Source organism: Ceratotherium simum, chromosome 4, assembly GCF_057802395.1.
Source record: "Ceratotherium simum simum isolate JZ-2026a chromosome 4, ASM5780239v1, whole genome shotgun sequence".
In the NCBI taxonomy this organism is placed as follows: Eukaryota; Metazoa; Chordata; class Mammalia; order Perissodactyla; family Rhinocerotidae; genus Ceratotherium; species Ceratotherium simum.
In genome coordinates, this window is record NC_141903.1 from 33,460,187 (window position 1) to 33,480,278 (window position 20,092).

The window sequence follows — 20,092 nt, forward strand, 5'->3', positions numbered from 1 at the left end:
TTATTTGTTTATGCTCCGTAGATTGAATTGAGTTCCATGTTTATATACAAAATGGCTGAGTAGAAAGGTACATTAATCAATATAGATCACCTAACCAGGATGGGCTGAGAAAGAGACACATAAGTGAACTGGAATCACCTCTACTGGACACCCAGCTTGACGCAGAGTTCTACAGTCAACGGAGGCCACGGCCTGATGTCCCTTGCACACATTTGCCCCTCTGGACAGTGCCTTTGCATGTGATAATTATTGGCCCTCTGAGATTGTGGATTCTTTTTATCTTTTACTGGTGGGACCTGGTTAGACTGTGTTCTTAGGATTTCTGTAACCTTGAGATTTATTGAACACTGGAGTTGAGATCCTTGGCACCCAAGTAAGATGACTACTCTGACTCTAGGGACTTCCCCAGGGCTTTTTGTGGGTTTTACATGTCACAAGATGCAGAAAAAACACAAGATTACATCACCCAGAGGAAGCCAGCATCTCTGAAATGGGAGCACAGATCACATTACCAGGCTTAACTCCTCCATTGACCCTGATAACCCCACTGCTTATAATGGGATGTGGGCTACTATAGCAGTGGGAGGCTGAACCAGAAGGTGATGATAAAAGATGCTGCATAATCTAGATACATTTTTATGATCATGTAACCCATTAAAATGGGTTTGAGATAATCCTTTACACTCTACTTCATGGAGGCATTGATGGTCAATAAATATTCACTACGCCCAACAGGACTCTGCCTCCTCTAAGAGACCTAAGGGAGCTACAAGTGCCTTGGCAAAGGGAGAATTCTGCGCAGTATCATGCCGAAACCAAGCCTTACACTTTGAGGCCAAAGCTCAGGGACTGCCTCCACACAGAAGCAACATCAGCATCTACAAACCTCAGCCTGCGAATAAAAAACTCCCTCTGGTACACTGGTCTTGAGAACCCAAGGCTTTGAAGCACCAGCAGAAACCACTGCACAGTGAAGCAACAAACACTCAGGACCTTCATTCTTGCTTCTACTTCCCTGAATTGTTACTTACAGGTTCCCGGCCATCCATGGCTTCCATCCAGAGCCTCCGGTCCTCTTCTGACAACGCCTGCATGGTGATAAGCCCTGGCCTGCGGAGAAAGGAGAACACAGATATGAACCGAGAGCCACAACCAGAGAGATCCTGACGAGGTGAACCTTAAAGAAACACCCACTCAACAAAGTGAGAGATGTGGGTTAATGGCACAAACACAGGCAGACCTGTCGCTTTCCTGAGCCCCCTTCCAGTCTCAGAAATTAAAGCCATCTCCCCAGTTCCTCTCATTAAGCCCTTCTCCCTTAGGGAGGCAGGAAGAAATGTAGAAGATAGGCCCTTACTTACAGGTAAGGGACAAGATGAGTAAGGTGATTCCTTTAGAACTTATTTGTTCCTTGAAATCTTATTCATTCTTATTCTCCAAAATGCTTAACAGAGTGCTTTACTCAGAGCAGCAGTGCCAATAAATATTTATGGAAGTGAATGGAATTACTGGACTTGAGACACAAAGAGGGGCAAAGATCTAAGCTGGAGGGATCCTGGTCTCCTAACATCTAGTCCAATCCCCCTAAACTGCTTTTGACGTGGAGAATTTTTATGGAGATAATCAGCTTTGTAATTATGATTATATTAAATGTATATAGTATTTATGTGTGTGTGTGTGTGTGTGTGTGAGAGAGAGAGAGAGAGAGGAAGACCAGCTCTGAGCTAACATCTATTGCCAATCCTCCTCCTTTTTTTTACCCCCAAAGCCCCAGTAGATAATTGTATGTCATAGTTGCACATCCTTCTAGTTGCTGTGTGTGGGACGCGGCCTCAGCATGGCCGGAGCAGCGGTGCGTCGGTGCGCGCCCAGGATCCGAACCTGGGCCACCAGTCGCAGAGTGCGCGCACTTAACCGCTAAGCCACGGGGCCGGCCCATAAATGTATACAGCATTTTTTAAGTGAATACTTGCCATGTCAGCTGCTAAGTTCTTTATATGTATCAGCTTTTTTCACTCTCTCATCGAAATCTGCTTGCTCTTTGAAACTGAGCACAAACCCTCCAGAAAGAATGCACACAATATCAAGCGGTGTTTGTTGAGTTCCCATTACAGATGGCACGCCACAAGAAGAGACTTGTGCCATACAAATGAACTTGGGAGAAGGGGCTAAAAGCCCTCTAGGCTCATGAAAAGACTTGTTCTTTACTTAGGGTCCACAGATGGGCCCAGAGAGTCCATAAACCACTTTCCCCCCTTCAAATGTATGTTATTTTCTGTAGAAATAATTCAAACTGTCCATCAGGTTACTAAGAAGACTGCAACCTTCAAAAAGTTAAGAATTGCTGATTCACATGCTCATCTTGCAAGTCTGAGAAAGCCTAAAAAGGAGGAAGAAGTCCACTGAGCAAGAATTAAATTTTATTACCATCTGAGTCCATAGCACTGCTAATGATCACAGAGAAGTGCAGTACTGAAACACACACAGGCTAAGCCACGCCCTGAGCAGCATAAGCCCGGGCCCCACAAGCACCAAAGCCTGATCACTGACCCACTTATAATCACTGGCTTATTTCTATACTTCCAACGAATACGCTAGATCTCTTTATGTTGAACATATTTTAGAGAACACATTAGATCTTTTCATTGATCATCCCTCAATATCCTCTAAGAAACAACATTCTCAAAGATGTGAGCATGTTAAGTACAGAGGGGCTCTGGATTTGAGGGGCGTTAGGGTAGACGTCTGAATGTGTGAGGTTGTGAATGAGTGTGTGTGTGTGTGTGTGTGTGTGTGAGAGAGAGAGAGAGAGACAGAGACAGAGTGAGAGAGAGATGGAGAGAGGAGTGGTGGTGGTAGGGGTGGGAGTGTGTGGGAGGGAGGGTGGGTAAATTGGTGGATGAGTGGGTGTATTGAGCATAAGAGGCAGGTGATGGGAGGGACACTGATTCCTGAGAGGGTGGTCATTCCTGCGAAGGCCACACTGGGCACTGGCACCCTAACACGAACTCAGGAGATACTAATAACTGCTCTCCACCAGCATCTGCCAGGGCTCTCCCTCCTCTTCTCAGAAATTCTCATTCTCAGACCCAGGTACCCACTTCCCACCATCAGCCCAGTTATTTAGTGTGCCAGATCCACTCAGTGGCTGCAGTCTGCCGGCAGCCACGGCTCTACAGAGCTGACCCTGTAGTTTGGGGACACAGTAGATTGATTCTCCTCTTCCACCTTACAAAGAGCCAAGCACAAAGCTTTAATGGCTTTGAGACAAAAAGTCTATGAAGCTGCAGTCCACTGCACAACTCTCCAGTCCTTCGACCTGGATCTTTGAGTGTCGCTCAAAGTGCTGTGCCTGGACCACCGGCTTCAAAATCAGGCCTTTCCTTAAAATGGAGATTCCCAGCCCAACCCCACCTTACTGAATCTGAACTTCCGGGCTGGGCCTGGGAATTTGGATTTCAACCAACTCATCAGGTGAATGCCGATGCACAGTTAGGTCTGACGCCCACCACGTTGGGCTGCCCACCCGCCCCCACCCTTTTCCTTCCTGTTCCCCTGCCCTGGAGAGCAAAGACACCCTCCTTTCTACACTGGGGTCAAGCAGCCAACGTGTCTCCAGTTCATTTCCTGCTAGGTGCTCAGCAGCAAACAGTGAGACCACAATAGTTGCCTAGCATACCAAGATCTCAGGGACCTTGCAGATGTCACATCAACTTCATGGCACACAGTGTGAAATTTCCACCCAGAGCCACAAAGATGAAGTTCAGACAAACTCAGAGGCTGTAAAGGGTGGGCCACTTGGCCTTAGTATCCAGGAAGGTCAAAAGGATTTGTTTTAATTTCAAGAAGAAATATCAAAATACAAGTTCTTTTCCACATGTGGTTTTGTTCCCTTTTTCTGTGGGAGGGGGTGGTGGAGAACTGAATAAAGTGGATTTAACACACTTCGTTCTAATCCGATCACCTCAAATTCAGATAATTTTCTCTCAGCCTCCTGGATGTACACCTGGATCATGGTATCCTTTCTAGGCATTTACAAAACACTCCTTCAGCTCCAAGTTTCTTTTCCTTCATTAAGATTTAAACCACTATTATATAAATCTCTTATGTGTGAATTTCCTTGCACCAAGGTAAAAGGGTCAACTTTCTTTATTTGGGAATCAAGCAATAACTTTCTTTCCATATTCACCCTCCCTATGCCCCTACTGGCCACCACTCCTCAAAACAAAACAAAAAGACCAAAACTCTCAATGACCCTATACTTTCCAAGTCAGTCCCTATAAGACTGGCACACTTTCAGACCCTCTAATATGGGGTGTCAATTTAGTTCATGTTTGAAATGCATCCAGCTTTTCATGACAAAAGTGGAGACAGAAAGGGAGAGAACTCTCGAGGGGAGTGGTATAGAAGGAGGAAGGGAAATGTAAAACAATAAAACAGAAATGGAGTAAATAGAGCTCTTTCTAGCTCTACAAAGAATTGTTATCCTATCAAACACCATAATAAAAGAACAACTACAATAATAATAACCCAGCACTATGTGCCAGATGCTGTGCTCAGCACTATATATAAATTCATTTATTTAATCTTCACAACTACATCACGAGGTAAGTATATTCTCATTACTCCCATTTAGCAGATGAGAAAACCAAGGCTCAGAGTGGTTTAAGTACCTTGTCTACAGTTATAGAGCAAGGATCTGAACCTAGCAATCTAACTCTTTATCCTTTCGCACAAGGCCACGGCAAATGTGAAGGCGTTGCAGCCCCCAGAGAGCTCATGTTGACCACCCAAGTCGTCTGCCCTCAAAATTAACTAGGCCCCTTTGCAAATATCTTAATGAGCTCCTGCATGGGATCAAATCAGATGGAATGCCAAAGGGCTCTGTAAAACCTAACGTGCTGCATAAATATGAGGGCTCAGAACACCACTTTAGGCAAACAGCCAATCCCAAAACAGGAATCTAATAGTGTCCAATGTGACTGTAGCTTACTTTCTACAGCAGTGGTTCTCCACATTTTTTTTTCTGCCTCAAAATACCCAAGAGATGGAAAGACAATGAGTTTTTTAAAAGAACACCAAAAGCACTAATCATAAAGAAAAAATATGGATAAATTGGACTTCATCAACATGAAGAACTTCCATTCATCAAAAGACACTATTAAGAAAGTGAAAAGGGGGGCGCGGCCCGGTGGCGTTAGCAGGTAAGTTCGCATGCTCCGCTTTGGCGGCCCAGGGTTCACAGGTTCGGATCCCAGACGCAGACTGATGCACCGCTTGTCAAGCCATGCTGTGGCAGCGTCCCACATATAAAGTAGAGGAAGATGGGCATGGATGTTAGCCCAGGGCCAATCTTGCCTCAGCAAAGAGGATTGGCAACGGATGTTAGCTCAGGGCTGATCTTCCTCACACAAAAAATAAATAAATAAAAGAAAGTGAAAAGGCAAAGTACAGAATAAGAGAAGACATTGGTAATTTACATCTCCAATAAGACTCACATCCATAATATGTAAAGAATGGCAACACATAAATAGTAAAAAAAAAAAAAAAAAATGAGCAACCCAATTAATAAAATGGATAAATGACTTGAATAGGCACTTCATAAAAGAGGACAAATGGCCAAAAAGCATAAGAAATAGGGCCCAACATGATGATTCATTAGGGAAAAACAATTAAAACCACAGGGAAATATAACAAACAGCCTCCTGAATGGAGAACATTCAAAAGACCACCAATACCAAGGACTAGCAAGAACGTAGAGCCACCGGAAGTCTCATACATTGCTGGTGGGAGAATAAACTGATAAAACCTCTTTGGTGATAGCTACTACAACTAAACACACACTTGCCCTATGACCTAGCAATTCTACCTTAGATACATACCCAAGAGAAATGAGCACATATGTCTACCAAAAGACACATTTGAAAATTTTTATTCATTACAGCCAAAATGTGCAACAACAAAAAAACAAATATCCATCAATAAGAGAATCAATTGTTGTATATTTAAACAATCGAACACCATACAACAATAAAAAAGAACCAACCACTGCTACACACAACAACATGAATGAATTTCACAGACTTAATAATGAGGGAAAGAAGGCAAACACAAAAGACTACAAACGGCATGATTCCATTTATATGATGTTCAAACCCTGGTGAAAAAGTCATCTATGGTGACAGAACTTAGAAGAGGGATTTCGTCTTGGGGAAGGGGTAAGGGCAATGACTAGAAAGGGGCACAAGGGAATCTCCTGGGGTGACAGACGCATTCTATAACTTGACCTGGGTGGTTACACAGGTAGGAGTGTGTGTGTGTGAAGTCATTAAGTTATAAACTTAAGATTTGTGCATCTTACTGTGATTACACCTCAATAAAAAATGTTTTTAAATACCTAAGAGATATGACTTCTCATCAATAATTTAGGTTCACTAGTTATCCTGACTCGAGTGCTTCCTAGCTGTGTAAGCCCAATGCACGAGTAATTGAACTACTCTATGCTATTCTTTAAAATTCAGATGATGAAAGTACCTACCTCGTGGGGTTGTTGTAAAGGTTAAATGAGATATGCATAATGCATTTCAAAGTGTCAGACATACAGTAAATGCTCCGGAAATCAGTTGTTATCACAGGTGCAAATGGGGGGTGGGTAGGTAGGGAACAGGATGGTAAGACTGGGGTAGGGTCAAAATGATGGAGGGAGAAGGGCAGGTGTGTATAGTTTAAAAAGGAAAAGAAATGAGCCACAGGTGCTTCTGATACGCATGACCCCACCTCCAAAACACTCACACACACCACTGAAATTCACACCCCTACCACAAAGCAAGGCAGACCTAGTGCTGAAGTGACACACAGGCTCTGACATCATGACCATTTCCTTTTTCCTCCTGAGTAAAGCATCAAAGTGGCCTCCTCCCCCCTTTTGAACTTAACGTCTGGTAATTAATAAGGACAAAGAAGGGGTCTTGAGCAAATCCTAGAAAATCTGCCACGGAGCTCCCTCCACCCACCAGATGAGAGAAGGAACAAATGACTTACAATCCTGTCTAGAGCTCATTTCTAAGATTCTGCTTAAAATACAGCACCTCCTTTTCACTCTGAATAAGTCCTTGACTAGTGCTATATCTGGATCAGCTTGACAATCATGAACAAGGAACTACGATTTTCTCTAAGCTGGCACCCCACGTCTCATCTCATAGGGGTGATGCATAAAATAGTTATTCATCTATCACAGGGCAAATTGCCACCCATCACCCTATCTCCTCCAACTTTGGCCTCCAAAAAGAGCCCCCAGGAATCAATACATCATTCAGCAACACATTCAGCCTGGGACCACTGAGGTTAGCTCATAGCCTCCTCACCAGCCACGAGCAAGCAGAATCCCCACCAGCCCTGATTCCAGGGTTACTCGACAGCTTCCCTACTCGAACCTTATTCCTGAATCTGAGTCAACAATAGCGACCTCAGTGACTTGGCAATTAACCCACTTCCTATTGGACAAGGAAATGCTATTACTAACTCCACCCCACTGAAACAAACACACTCGGAATCTAACAGTATTCTTCTTTCTAAATCAACCTCCAAAGATCTAGGGTTTACTCACTTCATGAGACTATAAATCTTCCGTTGGCAAGAATTCATCACCCAGCTTTCAACCACACGACGAGACATACATGGGTCAAGTTCAGAGTACAAGAAGAACCATGGCACACACAGAAACACACATTCTCACAGCCTGTGTATGAAACCCGCCTCTCTATGCTTCTATTGGAAGACGGGGAAACGGTGAAGGTTTAGAGAACAGGCTGCTACTCACAGGTGAGAAGAGCTGTGCAAGTACCAGGGAGAGCAAGTGGTGGTCCTTTGCTTCTAAAGTGCTACTGGGAAAACTGACCCCTAACAGTTTCTGGACCATCATAAGGGTTCAAGGTTCAGCAGATCTTCATTTACACAAAGATACGGCCAAAGTCATGCAGAATAATCTTGGAGAATGCCATCTCTTCCATGTCTGTCTACAAGTTTACAGACTCAAATGTCTATAGAGATCAGGCAAGTAAGCAAAATGAGTGAAATGGATAAATTCTTTACGGCCCCAAGGAAAACAGATTTGGTTTCATTTTCCTTACAACATGCAGCTCTTTATTTTTTCTTTTGCATTTTTACTTTTCGGTAGAGTCATAGGAACAAAGGAGTATTTCCCCTCCATGGGAAAAACAATAGTGCAAGTGCAAGGCAAAGTGGCAGCTGTCAACTGTCATCATGGTAGGGCTCAACAGGGCATGGTGGGGACTGGGGCAAAGTGGAGAGCACATGCCCCATCTAAAGGAGGCATCCACCATTCAGCTTTATAAACAGCTGGCACATGGGACTTTTCCAATTTTAAAATGTTGCCTCAAACGCTACTCAAGCCAAACAAACATGTCTGAGGATTACCAGTTTACAACTTCTGGTGTCTGTGTCTATCTTTCTCTGCCTCTCTCTACCTGAGCTCCACCCCAGGTTATCGTGCCATGTTATAAAGTCATCTCGCATTCTAGGACCAACAATGGTGCACGTCTGCATTCTTGACTCACCTTACAGTCAAACTCAGCAGAGCATCTCCAGTTCATCGACAAAGGAGGAACTTGGGCTACTTTCCCCACTTTCCCCAATACTCAAGACACAGTGTCATCACTGGAGGGCAACATTAATCTACTCTCTGGAGATAAAAAGTTATGAATCTGCACAACTATGCATGATCTGAGATAATGACCCACTGAAGGTCCTTGTGCATTACAGACCCTTGAATTTGAGAATACATAATATGCCATGATAAACTGGGTAGGGTACAGGTGAGACAGACAAAGTGAGTTGCAAAGCGGTGGCCCACAAACTGTAGCTGATTTATTGAGTGTTTACTATGGGCCAAGCACTGTTCTGAGGACTTTATACTTAAAAAACTGAGACTCTGAAATTACTTGCACAATGTCACACTGCTAGTAAGTGGCAAAGCCTCAACTTGAATCCAGTCTCCCTGACTCTAAAGCAGAGCCCATACCTTAACCACAATACTGTACTGCCCCCATGTGCATGCAGTGTATAGGCCTTGGGATCCAGGGGGATCAGTTTTTTAGGGGCAGGGAGTCATTTCTCTCTCTCATTCTCTCTCTGGAGGGAGGAAAGGAGAGAAGGAGGAAGGTACTTCTTCCCTCCCTTCCTCCGTCCCCCTCTCCCTCACCTCCTCTACACCCCTTAAGAAGTTTTTAGAAGCAGGCTTCTAATCAATTATTTAGAAAGGATCTGATCATAATAAATGAATCAATCATAACCTATTACAGCCTCAGCACTGACCTCTTGGGAGGAAAGGTCCTAAAATAATTACAACCATAGCAATAATAATAGTACAAAGAGTAAATATTGCCAATCACGTCTAATAATTCCCTACATTTTTATTTTAAAGGAGACTGAAGTCATAAAGCATGAGGAAGCCCAGACAAACAAATGTATGGCACATGAAGTTGCATGGGCTTTAAATGAAATTCATATTGATTGAGTGCCTATGATGTGCCAGCCATGATGCTGGGCACTGGGGTCACAGGAGCAAGCAAATTTTAACACACTGCACCAGGTGAAAGCATTAGTAATTGCCAAGATGAGTGACTCAGGGAGAATGCGAACACTTATTACTACTGTTGATGAGAAACTATGAAAAATATTTTAATTCAAGAAATCTTCTAGTTCATTTATCAATTTTTTTCATCATTACTATTCTATCTCATGATGAATAGAAATGTGCATAAATGGAATTCACCGGCTGAACTGTCTCCTCTCTTCAGATTTATGTAATAGCAAAATTTTGGTTTAGATTAAAAAACTCATTTTATATTTAGAAATTGGCAAATAAACTGGTATACACAAACAATAAAACCCAAATTTCACAGTGCAGACTAACGAATAGAAATAAGTTTGCTTTTTTTCACACCACAGTCCATTAACCATCACATCACATTCTTACTTAAACTAGACTCAAACAGGAAACACGCTCTCATTTAATTTTTTAAAAAGAAAAAAAAAAACTCAATGACAAGTTCAAACTACACGAATTCTAAAGATTCCAAGAACTTCTCAACTAGCTTATGTTATAGAACAGCCAAGAAGCAATCCAGAAAGCACGATATTTCCCCTCTCTCAACCCCCACCCAAGTCATGGAAGTCAGGGCAGTATAACACCCTCTGAGGAAGGAAAAAGCCATTTCCTCTCTGAAATGTCAGTGGTATTGAGACCAGCACTGTAATCCAACCAGCAGGAAGGCAAAATCAAATATTATTTCAATCAAGGGGCGAGAAGGGGAGGGGTGGGGAAGTTTGAAACCAGGAAAAATAGATTCATCTGTTGCAAAAGATAAAGACATATTGCACCAAGAGGGAAAAGCAGGACTGCCAGGTTCTCAGCACACACTGGACAGCCAGAATCACTTATCTGTTTTCTCCACCATCCTCAAATAAGCCATCCCTGAAGCAAAGAGCCTGACACTTTAGTTTAGACAGCAAGGTAAAATGTAATGTTTAAACAGAGGCTAGATTAACCGAGCATGCTTGTTCTTGCAGGAAAGTGAGTAGGAGATGATCGTCATAAAAGGGTGGGAAGAAGGAATTTCTAGAGAAAGAATGAGTCATTTAGAATACTTTTCCTTTAAGAAGTAATATTCCCATGATGATTTCTTCCACAGAAAAAACACACACCCAGCACTGACTCCTAATCGTCAATATAAAGGCAGCTAATTTTCAAGTGGACCCTCTAATGGTTACTAACGTATACAAAACTGCCATCTAGAGGCTGAGCACAGAAACAAAGTCTGTTACGTAAGACGATCCTTTTTGGAAAACACACAATCTCACAAAGACACACGAACAAGTGCATGCGCACACACTATACACCAAACTACAAGTAATGTTACTTTAATTTAAAATTAGCATGGCTTCTTTTTGAGACCATTAATTGGAAGGAGGTGCATGAAGCTTTTTATCTTGTATAGGAAATAAATATAAACAATAGGTTATCGCATATATAGTTTGAAAATGGAATCCTCGCCTAGCAGCCCCTTTGCTCATATATACTTATTGCACCTATATTCACTCTCACCTCATAGATGACTTGAAAAGTCATGACACCATAGGAAAAGGAACACCATCGAGACAAAGAAAAAGGCTCAAAGAAACACCCACCAAAGTTAAGGTTACCCATAAGGAAAAAGAAGTCCTAGGGTAGGAAAAAAATTAAAAGGCACAAACTTTTCCAACCCACGAGTGCATCAGGGAGGACTATTATTGCATTCCATCTTCAGAACAATCCTGCAAGATAGGTACGGTAAACCCCATCTTACAGCTGTGGTTAAACCACGCCCAGACTCACACAACTAGTAATGGGCAGATCCCAAATTCAAACTTAGGGCTGCTTCAATCTTTTACCTGCATCACGCAGCCTGCTAGAAAAACATACTTGGAATAAGGGTCGTGACTGATTAGAAGGTTCACATAGATTTTTCAGATCTTCCATAAATCTTTCTAGCCTTCACTATTCTTACTTTAACCAACATTCTCTTTTCCTGGGGGCTTTCTATCCTACCTATACAGAAATGCAGATTACGTGTGTACTTACTGAAGTTTTAGTTTAAATAGCAACTAAAATGATTAAGCTCCTGTAGCCTAAGTCTTACACAACAGTTCACCAAAGTCCCAAAGGAAAGAATAAAATAATCTAACTCAAAAATTGCATTACCATAAAAAACAAAATTGAACAACCACATGCACACAGTACTATATTAAAAGCTGCATAAAATGAGGTTATTCTGTCTCTGGAGGCAAATTACCTGAGACAGATAGTTAGAACTGAACAGAGGTATATAAAACATACCTAATTAAACAACCAGCCAACCAATACAAACAAAAGCTCATATACTGTGCAAATACACAGTTCATGGTGGGAAGATGAACACAGAATTGATAGTGGCTGTGTCACACCAGGCTGGGACTGGTTCAGAGAAAGGCTGTCTCTCTTGACCTATTCGCGGAAAGCTTGCAAAACGAGGACTTCAAATCTGGTTTGAAAGAAAAATCAGATGATGACTTTTAAGAAGGAAAGTCCAATCGATTCATAGTGCTTCACTAAACTTTATATCTCCACTGTCAGAGTCTCTTGCATGCAGTTATGCTTAATAAACGAGGGAGTGAGGCAGGGAAGGAGAGAGGGAGTGAATTCAGTGTGTTCTAGTCACGCCATCATTCTCTGTAAGAATGGAAGGGGTAAGTCCCTCTGTTACATTTTCCCCACAGCATTCTGGCCCTCCAAGTTTGCTGGAACACTCAGCAAACTGGTATTTATACCTTTAGTTGCATGTGTGCACGCATTCCACAATCAGAGGTGAGCTCCGTGAAGCCAAGGACTATGCTTGTCTTCGCCCCCATTACACCCCTAGCACCAAGTACCCTTGTCATCTCTGATAAGTTGTCCTTTGCTGCCCACATCTGGAGCGCCAATGCTGGAAATGGGGCATTTAACACTCCACATAGCATCTTCAAATGTATCGACTTCTGTGGAGTCAGCTAGTCCTGTAAAATGTAAAGCATTCTAATTGTTTCCTTTTCCCAAGTACAAACACCACACCTCAAGAGACTACATTGACTCAATGCATCAAAAAGAAGCCTTTTGTTTCTATCATTTTCCATATGCTTTAGTAGCCCCTCTGGGACAACATGTGGGAGAAAATACCCAAGTGTCACATCTGTGATAAATTTTTTTTTTTTTAAAGATTTTATTTATTTTTCCCCCAAAGTCCCAGTAGATAGTTGTCTGTCATAGCTGCACATCCTTCTAGTTGCTGTATGTGGGACACGGCCTCAGCATGGCCGGAGGAGCGGTGCGTCAGTGCGCACCCGGGATCTGAACCCGGGCCGCCGGCAGCGGAGCGCGCGCACTTAACCGCTAAGCCACGGGCGGCCCTGTGATAAATTTCTTAAAAATAAACAAATCCAGGGATGCTGGGAGATGACTACCACCACAATTCTTTGGCTTAAACAGATATTTTCCCTATATTTGCTCATTAATTTCCGTAAGATGCTGCATGGTGGAGTGACGTATTCAAAGTGACTTAAGACAGATACCGGCAAGTATCAGCAATTCACATGCCACTACCAGTAATAATTGCCTTTAGATGAAGTCCCATTTTTACCCAGGAATTTTACACTAAACTTCCTCAAAAAGAGCCGACACACTTTAAGGAAAAAAAGGATAAACCTAGTCTTTATTCAATTAACCAATATAAAATATAAACCTTCAAATGCTGGGTGCTATGGCAAAGTAATACAAGGCACTCAAGAATGCTTCTTTATCAAGGTATATGAAAGGATGATTTTTAAAAGCTAATGAAAGCTTAGGCTACTGTAAAGAGTATCCAGAATAAGGAACATAATTTATGTGAATGGACTGCTTTATGAAATGTGGTTCCTTGTCAATGGGATTGTTCAAGGAGTGTGTGTTGGGCCATCCATCTAAAAGGCTACCGTGGGCATTGTTGCTGCTTCAGTGAGGCCCTCCCTATCCAACAATGTATTATTTTGCTGGGGCTGCTGTAACAAAGTACCACAAACTGTGTGGCATAAACAACAGAAATTTATCATCTCACAGGTCTAGAGGCTAGAAGTTCCAGAGCAAGGTGTCAGCAGGGTGGGTTCCTTCTGAGGTATGTGAAGGAGAATCTTTTCCATGCCTCTCTCCTAGCTTCTGGTGTTTGCTAGCAATCTCTGGCATTCCTTGGCTTGAAGACACATCACCCCAACCTCTGCCTTCATGTTCACATGGCGTTCTCCGTGTGTACCTGTCTGTCTCTGTGTCCAAATTACCCCTTTTTATAAGGACACCAGTCATATTGGATGAGAGCCCACCTTAATGACATCATTTTAACCTGATTACCTTTGTAACAACCTTTTCATTTTCAGATACTGGGGATTAGAACTTCAACATATGAATTTCGGGGGGTACACAATTCAATCCATAACAAACATCTTCTAGGAAAATAAGAAAATATTCTTCTTGGTAGCATGTTGTGGCAACACCTCACAACTACTACAAATCGCACACATTTATTTAAAGCCATATCGTATTTTTAATGCCAGAGTCCTGAAACTGAATTTAAATACAAAACCAGAAGGGAAATTCAAAGAAGCATCACATTGATTTGCTGGACACGCTGTCTTGATCCAAGCAATCTGTCAGGTTGGAAATGAAGAAAGACATAAGAATTTCTACTAACTTTAACTTTTCAATATTGGGAACAATAAAACCCTTTTGAAGGAAAGCCAAGGACGTGAAGAGCTAATATTAGCCTGTGAAACATTTGCTCAGAATGGTCCTGAGGTCTTCAGCACTTTCTCAGGTCTGAACTACCCCCAAAACTAGTTCTGAAAAAAAGGAAAAAAAGGCAGGCACTAGAGAAAAAGGGAGAGATGAGGTGGAATTATGTGGAGTTATGTAATTGTGGAAGTCAATATGGAAGGGTGTAGGATACAGAGAAGGGAGTATAAGCCTAGTTTTGAGACATCAAAGGTAAAAGAACTTAGAAGAATTAAAAGTAGATTTCTGAAATGTATCCAGAATTAAAGAGGATCTTTGACACACAAAGTTCAAGAACTGTAGATCTAAATCCCAAAGCTCTGAATTAACACAATTTGATTTGTAGCTCATTCATGGGTCAGAGTCAATGTTCTTCCTGTAGAATGGAAATGGCAGGAATTAACCCCCTTTCATCAGGATTTGTGGATTAACAAATTGACAGCAATGCATCAGGATACAATGAAATCAATAAAATGATAAATGGCACTATTGCTTTGATTTCTTACTCATGCAAGTCTTCCCAGATAAAGAGAAATGAGTGTCATCTTAAAAATAAAAGGTAGAAGAATAGGTGTACAAAAAACCTAGCATTCATGGAGCACCTACGATGTGCCATGTGCCCAGCCTGTGCTTTGTCTGCATTGCCTCTTTAAATTGTGGGTCATGGGGGGACTTTCCGAAGGTCACAGAGTGGTAAATATAAGAACAGAAGCAAGTTCGTGGCTTTAGGTCACCCACCATTAGTTTATGATGCCCAAAGCAAATGGTTATGGTAAGAAAGCACTTCTCAGATTCCACAGCCATCAAGTTGAACACTCAGTGGTGTCTCTGAAATGCAAGTACTGATAGGACTAGGTTTATCACTCGAAAACATTTCTAAAACATCCTGAGTTGTTTGTTTTGTTTTGTTTTCAGGTAAAGATTCGCCCAACATCTGTTGCCAGTCTTCCTCTTTTTTCCCTCCCCAAAGCCCCCGTGCATGGTTGTATATCCTAGTTGTAAGTCCTTCTTAGTTCTTCTACGTGAGCTGCCACCACCGCGTGGCAACTGATAGACGGGTGGTGTGGTTCCACGACCAGGAAACGAACCTGGGCCAACGAAGCAGTGAGAGCACCGAACTTTAACTACTAGACCATCAGGGCTGGCTCTAAAATATCCTTGGTTTTGAGGCAGGAAGGTGCCCTGGAATGAGCTCCTACGAACCTCAGTTCACATCCCACCTGAGCCTTGGGTAAGACTCACCCCTATAAACTGCAGGTTCCTCAGCAGTAACAGGGGAGAAGTGGAGCCCATACCTCCCGGGGCTGTGTGAGGATTACATGAGATACGTATGAACAGCATTCAGCTTCCAGAGAGTGCTCTCTTACTGCTAGTTCCCTCACCCCCCCCTCCATCTTGAACTTAAAAAGTGGGTTTTATCGGAGTGGTGGTTGTTGCTTTTTTCCTAGTAATCTGTATCAGAGACTCAAATCACCTTTTCTACTAGCTGTATTCTTCTCTATATGAGTAAGAATTATGCTCCTTAGTAAAGGAGCCTGAGTCTTCTTGTTTTGTTGTTGCTTGTTATAATGTTTTTAATAAGGAAAACTTTTTTATGCTCTGAGAAAATTGTACCGTGATATGTATGGTGTTTAATGTACCAATTACAAGTAAGAATAAAGGATAACTGAAGAGCTTGTTCACAAAGCGGATTTCAGGATCTCCCCCTAGGAAAGTCAGACTGTAGGTCGGGGGCAGGGAGCAAGAAGCTGTAGTTCTAAATAAGCACCCGTGTGGATGCTGAGTGCAGGGGGCACTCCCCACACAGAGGAGGTGCTGACGTACTCAACCCACAATACTGACCTCCTAAAGGCTACTGCCTCTGTTACAAAATAACATGAAATATCAGCACTGAGGCTAAAGGATAAAACTATTCAACCTTAAAACCCCACAACACCGCATATTCTAAGTCAAATAAATCATACTGTAGCATGTATTTATATCTTGATAGACTAAAACATTAATAGCCAGTACATAAACGTTTCTGTATTCTATAGTTAACATACTCTGGGGGCATTCTGAAACCTTACATTGTTAATAGAACCATTCCCTCTTTTACTTCCACATTTCCTAGGTGCACATTTCTGCTTCTCCAGCCCAGCAGGTAGAGCTGAGAAATCCTCAGAAGGCAGGGTTGAAAAGAGAGCAGGACAGCTGGCAGCATCACCTCCTTGCTAAAGTGCACTGGGGAAAAGGCACGGTGTAGGAATCTTCCAGAGAACAGGACTCAGGGCAGAGTCCCAGGGATGCTGCCACCAAGCACATGGAAATGCCTTTTCCTTCTCTCCTCAGTCCCTTCTTGGATGGAGGAAAATGCAGACACTGGGGTCAAATAGGAGAAAGATAAGGAAAATACTGCCCAACTGTAACCTAATCTTTGAGAACAAAGATGATGACCTATGGAGAAAACTGAGAGAAGGTGTTTCATAGATGTTCTATGTTCTTTTAGGTGATGGGCAGGCAGGTGTGGCCACAAGAGGAGACACAGAAGCGGCTCAAGCTCAGGCAAATGAAGTTTCTTATACTCATAGGAGCTAGAAGCAGGATGCACAGCACGCCACACAGGGCGACGTGGGAAAGAACCAGCATCAGCCAGGAGGCAGAAGTGGCAGGAGAGCCTAGACCAAGACCTTCATCAGAGCTTTCATAGGAAAAGCAAGGCAGGGCAGGGTAAACAGTTTAGGATTGGCTACTCTGAGTAATTTCAGGGGGTGCTAAGGTATAAGAGTGCTCCCTGGGTACTTGGTACCTGGCCCTGGATGACTAAGGCAGAAGAATATTGCCTCTTGGGGTGTTTGGGCCAGATGGAGGCAGTGTGGCTCTGGACTGGTAAGTTTGCACATTGATGGCATGCTCCAGGCTGCGCCCTTTGCTATCTCTAAGAATTGGCTAGCCCTGAACGGGCAGTCTCTCCCCAACTAGAAAGATTTTTAAGGTGTCAAACACCATAATATACAGAAAATAAAAAATATAAATAATCCAATAGAACTGTCTACTCACCTCCTGCTTATTAAGAGGAGATTTAGGAGCCTCATCCTGAACCACAACTGAAACCCCGCCACGTCATGCAAAGGGAACCAGAGACAGCAACTTGGAAGAAATCGACTTTCCAAACCCACTCAGTACGTTGAATGTGACACATTTGCTCTCAGCTTATAATTGGGACATGCAAAGCTTTCCTGGACATAATAAAGGGGGACGGTGGTAGGAAGTGTTTGCAGGGTGGAAATGAGATGAAGGCACCACGGTGAGTTTTAATTGCCTAAAAAGCAACTCTCTACAACTTCTGGGGAAACTTTTGAAGAAGAAAACACAGAAAACAATTCAGCTTCAGAAAGCATCTTTGAACTTGTTTTCAATGTAACAGAGACCTGCAATGCGAGGCATGCCCTCTTCCAAATAGCCATGCAAACAGATGCTCATCTCCAGGAACTATACCTCTGACCAGCATCAAACAACTGGCTCTGCTTCCAAACACACCTTCTGAACCTCTTTTATGGATGCCAACAATATGAATTCCCTTAGATTCCATGCTTATAATAGAGAAGAGATGCCTACAAGAGCTTAAAGCATCCTGAGTCAGGATTTGTTTAAAACCAAGAATAACCAATTTTAGTTTGAGGCAGACTTTTTGTAATTCCCCTTTGCCACCCCAATTCATCCTAACACCCCATGCAGCCCTTTTTCTTTATTTTCCTCTCACATTCCCAAACACAGTGAAGGATTGCGGTACTTGCTTTTCTTTACAAATTATATTTACTTCTCTGCATTTAGAATCTAACCTTATGAACTATCAAGTCTGATGAATATGCAGGACAAGCTAATCAACAACAAATAATAACAGTTAATACTTGTTGAGCATCTCTTACCCGCCACCCTGCCAAGCATTGTACATGCATTATCTCCTTGAATCCTTAGAATTCTAAGAACTAGGTACTATTACTGTCTTCACTTTCCAGAGAAGGAAATCAAGGCCCTGCGAGATGAAGTAGCTTGCCCAAAGTCACATGGCTACTAACCAGCAAAGTCAAAATGTAGACCCAGGTGGCCTGACTTGAGAGCCAAAGGTGTAAGGACTAAACTGCTAAAGAGATGTGGTTAGTTTCCATGAACTTTTGATTTAGGCTAAAAGGGCATGCTCTTTCCATGGGAGCTCTAGCAGCCTCCGGCAGCCACAGTGCAGAGACATCATGCCACAGGAAGGCATTCCAAACCTGCCAACATGGAGGGGCACACTCCAGGCGGTACTCAGTCTCTGGATCCTCTAGAGCTGGGGAAAAGTGGCCACAGGTACACGTCCCAGCGAAGGTAGCAGTACCGGCTTGACAAAATGGTGTGGCTTTTTTTTTTTTTTTTAAATAAAGGGGAGAAATTAAATGGCAATATATGAGAATCATACTGAGATTTAAGGATCTTCATGCTAGCACTGCTGATCTTGAACACACAGCTCAAATAAGCTTAACATGTGGCTTCCCATGAAAGGATTAACCTGTTGCCAAATAAAAGTGTTTCAAAGAATTGGAATGTTGTCAAACTAGCTTAATATCATGAAATGGTACAACTTAATGAGACTCTATAAATCTTGCAGAATACAACACAGAGCTCTCTCTCTCCAAAGACTGATTTCACAAGTGGTTTGCTGTCTTTCCTGGGTGCGCACACACAGTGCTAGGTGAAATGCTGTTAACTTAAAGCTGTTTTTTTTTTTAATTGAGTAGAACTTCTCCCACCCTTCCCTTTACCCAATTCCTTTTGAACCACTTCATTAAATTAAAAAAATTTAGGGCCGGCCCAGTGGTTAAGTTCACAGGCTCTACTTCAGCGGCCCGGGGTTCGCAGGTTCGGATCCCGGGTATGGACCTGCGCACCGCTCATCACGCCATGCTGCGGCTGGCGTCCCACACATAAAGTAGAGGAAGATGGGCGCAGATGTTAGCCCAGGGCCAATCTTCCTCAGCAAAAACAGCAGGATTGGCAATGGATGTTAGCTCAGGGCTAATCTTTCTCACCAAAAAAAAAAAAAAATTTTTAAATTGTTAAAGTAAAAAATCTCAAATAGCTGATACAGTCATGCTAAATAGTCAGTTTTCTTTAAACATCTACTCAACCTCCTGAGACATAACACACATTCCTGAGAAGGGAAGCTCTAACATTAAAATAAAACTAACCAACCAGCAGCTCTGTGCTAGACCTCAAAGAGGGGGAGGATATACTGATGCTTAGGAATCAGCAACTGGCCTGAGATCTATTCCAAACTGAATATCAGTAGAGGGATGGAGAAGGGAAAGTGGCAGAAAAAACCCAGAGAGTTTTGACTGAACGGAAAAGGTAAGAAATCTCAGTTCAGTACCATCTGCTCCTGAGAAAAGTGTGACAGCTACTCACCTGTCTACTGCTTCTACGTCAAAGCAAAACCTCTTCTCAATAGAGTCTGTTTTCCGCCGTGTGCAAGATTTCAGGGTGACTGATTCATCTTCTCCCTGTTGGGAACACACAGACTATCAAGATGAGGCCAGAACGTGGGGTCTGCTCCTCTCCAGCACAAACACGACACATAAACAGGAATGATCATCTCATCTTCTCAAACCCTAGCGTTCACGACCACGGGAGGTAGAAGGTTGATCATAAACCTTCTCAGGCAAGAGTCTTATGCAGCTATAATTTGTAAACCATGTTCTACTT

At 42.6% G+C, this 20,092-nt stretch overlaps 1 protein-coding gene across 6 annotated transcripts in view; it reads right to left on the reverse strand.

Moving 5' to 3' along the window:
* The window catches only part of ARHGAP26 (Rho GTPase activating protein 26), a 413,779-nt gene that overhangs the window by 257,365 nt on the left and 136,322 nt on the right, over positions 1-20,092 (reverse strand). For all 6 annotated transcript variants that reach the window (XM_087429620.1, XM_004420043.3, XM_014794952.2 and 3 more), the window contains exons 10-11: positions 19,796-19,890; positions 1,032-1,110 (exon numbers count right to left, since the gene is read on the reverse strand). In XM_087429620.1, coding sequence (XP_087285746.1) covers positions 1,032-1,110; positions 19,796-19,890 — 174 coding nt within the window. The remainder of the gene's footprint in view (positions 1-1,031; positions 1,111-19,795; positions 19,891-20,092) is intronic.